We start from the raw sequence: 6,000 nt of genomic DNA, 5'->3' as shown, positions 1-6,000 counted from the left end.
AGCTGCAACCCCTCTGTCTGCACCTCTTCACCGTTTGCATGCGTTTCCCCAAACCGGTGACTAACTCCCCTCCTTTCCGTTTCTCTTCTCACCTAACACAGGATGTGGGTTTGGAAAGCAGGATGGTGTCTACCCTTCTTCCCCACAGGGTTCAGGGTTTTTGACATGTCACTCTTGGGAATTGTTCTGATATTGCCCTGCTCCTGTTCCAAAAACACATGACCCTCTTCTGCCCTTTACGGATGGGACTTAAGCTTCTGTTCCAAATGGAAGTACGTTGTAAGAAGTGTTGGCCCATATAAGCTAGATGCAATCTCTAATCAACTCTCCCCAGTGTTATTAGTATGTGTATATATAGAGACAATTTTTAATAAAATTCAATTCTTCAAGGCCGAAATTAGCTTCGGGAGGCAAAGGTTACAAAGAAAGGGAGGTGCTCGTAGTGCCATTGATTGTATAGTAACTAATGCTTGTAAAATGGGCACACCTTGCAGTTGTGAAAACAAAGCAGGTTCAGACATGGTGGTCTGATCCTCCCCTGCATTTCTCCTAGGAAAGTCAGCCTCACCCCCTGCCTATATATAGGCTATAATGCTGCCATTCTGAATCTGGGGGTATTTGGGCTGTGCATTACAGGTGAAGAGATGGGGATGTGGAAGTCAAGCCCAGTACTTTTTCTGGGGGTGAATTTCTGTATCTAGGCTGCTGAGCCTTCTCCAAGTCACTGTCTTTTCCAGGTGAATTATGCTGCTTCTTCCAGATTTTTAGATGAATGGGTTAGACTTTGCAAAACAGAGATACATTATCCATTTATTTAAAGCTTACAGATGCATATGTTTCACTAGACTGGAAAGAGGATCAGCCAGGACAAGCTTGTGAATTGGGCACAGTGTGACATGTGGCCGGGGTGAGGGAATTGCTGCGGTAGGTATGATGTCTTGCTTTCCTTAGAGTGCACTTCCATGCCCGTTTCTCTTTCTTAGGTCGATCGTGAGGAGCCGAGCACCCTCCCTCCCCTCCCCTCTGACTGGATTCCTTGTAAGTGAAGCTCACTTGCTCTCTGAGGACCAGACCTCACTGATGACTGGGAAGCAAAGAGTACCCAGGAAAGCACTTTTACCACAGACTCCACCTCAGGAGCACCAGGAACTCGTCTTCTAAGTAAAATCTGTGCCCCTTCCGTGCAGACCCAATGTCTGCTGCAATGGATACAGAATCGACATATTCGGGATACTCCCACTACTCAGGTCACTCCAAAAAAGCCCACAGACAAGGGTAAGGAAATGTTTATTTTTAATTACTTGCTGCTCTAAGCTGGGACACATCCTTTGGAAAAAAATTGTAAGCCAGGATGAAATCAGTGGAGCCACAGCTCTGGAGGAGATATATGTGGAGAGTCCTCATGAGGAACCCAGTGAGGAGACTGGAAGGAATAATGTTGCTAATTTAATGATAACCTGTTGGATGCATGCTGGGGTCATGTATGGCCAGAAAGATTGGGAAAGCACCAGCAGAAGGAAAAGATCACTTAACTCTGCTCTTAGTGTGAGGGATGAGCAGAGTCTCTGGGGAGAAGACATGTCAGACTTCCTAAACTGTTAATTGCCAATTGTTTTCTCTTCTGATGCCATTTCTTTATTGTGTAACAATACGGTTTCCTATCTGTCCCCACTGTCCTCCTGGCTACTCTGTTGCTGGTGTGTCAGGTTTTTTTTAATAGAATTTGAGTGGTACTTGAGTCTAAAAGTCCTTTACCAGCATTGTTTGGATTAGAAGTCAGGCTTTTCTGAACTTGAATAGCAAGTCCTTTTTGTTGTGGTAGTTCAGCAGCCTCTGAAACCATCTTGCTCTAAAACTTCTGATTACTTGGAAATACTATCTTTTTTTTTTTTCCCCTGCATCACCATTAGTTTTACATGTAAAACATGTGCCACTTACAGTCTTTGCGATTTAGAACTGAGCTGGTCCAAAATAACTTTGCATTTCAGAAGCGATTATCCTGTGTGGTTGGAAAAAGAATTCTTCCATCAAATGAAGTCTCTCTGCTCGCAGTCCAGTTTATTGAGTAAAACATCTCGTTTGCCTTTTTTTCCCTTCTGTAACACCCCCAACATGGATTGCCCTTTGAAGCTTAGAATGTAATGTGGACGGATGCCTTCAAAGTTCCCAAAACAACATACAAAATCCTAGAGCCTCTTACTATGTGTGAACAGGAAAGTCTCATCCCATGAAACCTTTGGGCTTTGGTAATTCCAAGAGAGATGCAATGGAGAGAGCAGAGCTGGGACGCTGGATGCTCCTGAGCTTTAAGCCAGTCCCTGAGCACAGTGAGGGTCTCTGGTGCAAAGGCTGCTTTCCTGTCCAGGTAGGAAGGGGGAGGAAAATATTGGTGAGCAGATTGGTGGGGCTTAACTCCTCATCTTGAGACATTCTCAGATGACAAGCCGTGAGGTCTACAAGAGTACTCTGGAAGTAAACATTATCCTAGTACCCTTGATGTTCTTGCTGTCTTTAGAAAGGTTAACTGGGGTTGATTAACCAGGAGAAATAAACTTCACCAATTGTCTTATGGCATTAAGGTCCTAGTTGACAAGACTCTAAGTTGCAGGACCTAAAGCTGTCTTGATTAATTCCGTGTGTTAACGTGTCCCTGTGAGACACTTTATTGCTGGTGGAGAGCTGTGTAGACCAGTTAATCGCAAATTAAGTTGCCAGTTGTTTGGAGAATGCAAGCTTCCCTTTCAAGCACAGCACTGGCAGAAGCTGTTTTAAGAGAAGCTGAGGTGGTGGGGATGTACCCCTGTCCCCTTTGCTCCCCTCTTCAAGTACTGAGAGAGTAGACTGTTCTACACCAGGCTGTAGGCTGCTCTGGGCAAGGTCCCTTTCTACCCCTTCCAAAGCTTGTTTTGTCACAGATTGAGTCAATATTGATCAAGAGACGGACAAGCATGACTACGACTTAATGCTTAGGGTACCTGCTGCAGGTAGAGACGTAGCAGATTCCAGGCCCTGCTCCAAAAACTGTCTGGTAACGTTGTTCTCCTCTTGCTCTGTTTGGAAAAGGAGTCGGGACAGGCACAAATCACCGCGAAGCAAAGATGGCAGTCGGTCTGAGAAGTCTGTCACTATCCAGACACCTCCTGCAGAGCCGCTGCTTGGGAACGATGCTTCTCGGGCGGAGGAGGGACAGGTAAGGAGGGAGTGAAAGCAAACATGGAGTGTGGTTTCTGGAACAGAGTGTATGACTTACTGGCACATGAGTAGAAAAAAAAACGTTGCTCGTGTGCTGTTAGTAAAGAATCACGACTTATGGGCACCCTTTATTCATGCATAAAGCCAAGGTCTCAGTCAGTTTTGTCTTTTTCTGAGAGCATTATTTTTGACTGCACCAATGCTGATATGACTACTCCTGGGGCACTAATTTGCCTCTGTTTCCAGAGTGTCATCTGCCAAGCTCTATAGAACTGTCTTGTTTCCATCATCTCACTGTGCATTATTCAGGTCAGCCCTTTCACCTGTATGTGCACTTTTGTTTTTAAGCAGGATTTGCTCAGGGTAATCATGTAAAGTACATTAGGACCAGGATCCCAGTAGGGAAAAGAGGCAAGAAATGTAAAACTAATGTGAAATAGCTGGAAAGGAGGGTGAACTCAGTGAAAGCTAGTATATTAACACTAGGTTGAATAAAGAATGGAATAATGCTGGCTTTAGATTGCACCTAGAATGGATCCAGGACTCTCCCTGCTCTAGCAGTTGATGTGAAGGTGCATATTCATTTTCAAAGAATGGCTGATGCTGCAAGACATAAAATGCAGGATGTTTCAGTACCTCTTGGGTTGGATTTGTGGTGTGTTAATCCTTGGCTGTAGGGCTCTACCTCTGCCCTTTCAAAAAAAATTGATGCCTAGTTTCCACCCAAATTGTGTATGGTAGTACTTGTAACAGTATTCATGTAGCTACAGGTGGGCTCACTTCATGTACTGCCATTTGGTATTTTGGTAATCAGCTGCTTGTTTTCATGAGTCCCAGATATTACTTAGAATAGATCTAAAGGTGCTGGCGAATTGTTAAGCCCTTTTTTTCATGCAGACTTCCTCAATGTGAATTAAACTCAAAGCAAAATAAGTTGAAGTATGAGCAAGACTTTTCTTCTAGGGAGCAGGGTGCCTTGGGTTGGATCCAACAACTTTGTACCGCTAGAGATTTAGACTCTCATTTCCATATAACTGCATGATTTTTTGCTTTTGCCACTTAAAGTGGGCAGAGCTGTTAAAAGGGATAGATAGACTGGGGTAGGGTTGCCTGTTGTCTTCTGGGTTGTAGCCTTAAGCTGCTGTGGTGTTTCTGGCCCTTCTCTCTTCTGCATAGTTTCTCAGTCCATCAAATAGAGGAAACTATGCTGAGCTATTTCATGCATAAACATAAAATAGTTGAAATGCTTAGATTGCTTTACTGGAGACACTGGCAAAGAGGGAGATGTGATAGGATTATGCTGCCTTTCAGTACATACTACAATGGAGGTATCTCTTCTAGGGCCTCTGTTTTGGTGAGAAGTGACTCAAAAAACCCTCATTAATTCAAGATGCTGACTGTTTGTGGTTGGTCTGTCTCAAAACCCTACTGTTCTAGGCATGGCAGGTATTCATGTCTTGGAGTGCATTAGAAGTTAAATCCCTGGAGTTGTTCAAAGTAGTCATGCTGTCTCTGTCTACTCCTTTCCCAAAGATTCTTGAAGACTCTTTCCTCTAACTCTTTTAAAGAAGTGAATAAAGGTTTAAAATGATGCCTGTTTCTTTAAAACAAAATGCTTTGATCAGCCATGTGTAGCTGCAGAAGTCTGGCGGAAGGTGTAAATCCTATTAGTGACACAGGCTGCAGGAAGAAATACTCAGGAGGGTAGGAGGAAGAGCAAAACGTGCACTTCTGAATGAGCATTGCGGCCTCAAAGGTGTCAGGTGCCAAGCAACAAAGCATGTGCATTGCCACTGTTTGGTGTGTATTTGTGGGAAGCATCGGGAGTCTTCATGTGCATGAGTCACTCCAGCAGCAGCCGTGAGTCAAATCCATACATGTCAGTGTAACTCTTTGGCTGTGCCAGCACCAGGAAAGAGCAATTGGAGACATTGTGGGATGGGAGAACTAGCTTGCAGAAGTCGTCTGATACTAGCTAGGGAAGAAATGAGACTTTTGGAAAATGTAGTGTAATCTGAAGCTTGACTATATGGCGACTGTATTTCAGGTAAGCTTTTTGGTGGCTGAGTGGCTTCTGACAACGTCCTGGACTCTGAAACCAGAGCTACTTGGTAGTCTAGGATCCTCTAAATTTAAAGCCCCATACCTGAAAATATCCTCTTTGACCACCTGTGATTTTTTTGGTTTAGTTAAACTTTTATTAGAATATGTCAGCTATTGAGGGCAGTGCTACTGTAGAGAAGAATAAAAGAAAACAAAGTGGAGGAACTTGCTGGAAGTGTGGTTGCTTCTGTTACGGATGGAAAAATAATGTGTGAACATGTTTTTGATTGTGTAACAACAACAACTGGCTTGAAACACTGAAAGTTTCCCTTCCAGGTGCTTCTGTGGTGCACTTGCACCGCAGAATTTGTGGGCTGGAAGAGTGCTAGTCCTTGCCCTGCACATGGGAACTGATGATTACTGCAGTTTCTAAGAGTTATGTGATATTACTCGTTAAGTGTGCTGGAAGAGGAACCTCTGGGGTACAGTGAGTGGCATAGCAAGTTGAGCTACCTGCTCTACAGTTACAGCTTTTTAACACCTAACATTTATAGTCACTGGTTTGGACAAGTTGCTGTTGTTTCCAAACCTTTGTTAATTTTCATGGTTGATTATTCAATATATTGAAGACATTGCTTTTGTTATATTTTTTTTCTGGGACTTAACTCTGTTGTAGCAATCTTTTTCCAGGCGAGAAAAATGGAAGACCTGGAAGGAATAACCTGATTGTTTCATTATTATTTTTGTTTATCTCTTCCTCCCTCA

The 6,000-nt window shown here is 43.5% G+C and overlaps 1 protein-coding gene across 3 annotated transcripts in view; it reads left to right on the top strand.

Annotated features, from left to right (window-relative positions):
* Positions 1–1,133: 1,133 nt before the first annotated feature.
* Positions 1,134–6,000, top strand: part of VANGL1 (VANGL planar cell polarity protein 1) — a 37,398-nt gene continuing 32,531 nt past the window's right edge. For all 3 annotated transcript variants that reach the window (XM_075512518.1, XM_075512500.1, XM_075512511.1), the window contains exons 1-2: positions 1,134–1,275; positions 3,064–3,190. In XM_075512518.1, coding sequence (XP_075368633.1) covers positions 1,193–1,275; positions 3,064–3,190 — 210 coding nt within the window. In that variant the 5' untranslated portion in view covers positions 1,134–1,192. The remainder of the gene's footprint in view (positions 1,276–3,063; positions 3,191–6,000) is intronic.

The sequence above is a fragment of the Mycteria americana genome, chromosome 1 (genome assembly GCF_035582795.1).
Source record: "Mycteria americana isolate JAX WOST 10 ecotype Jacksonville Zoo and Gardens chromosome 1, USCA_MyAme_1.0, whole genome shotgun sequence".
NCBI lineage: Eukaryota > Metazoa > Chordata > Aves > Ciconiiformes > Ciconiidae > Mycteria > Mycteria americana.
Note: the sequence above shows the minus strand (reverse complement) of the source record. Positions and strands in the feature narration are given on the sequence as shown.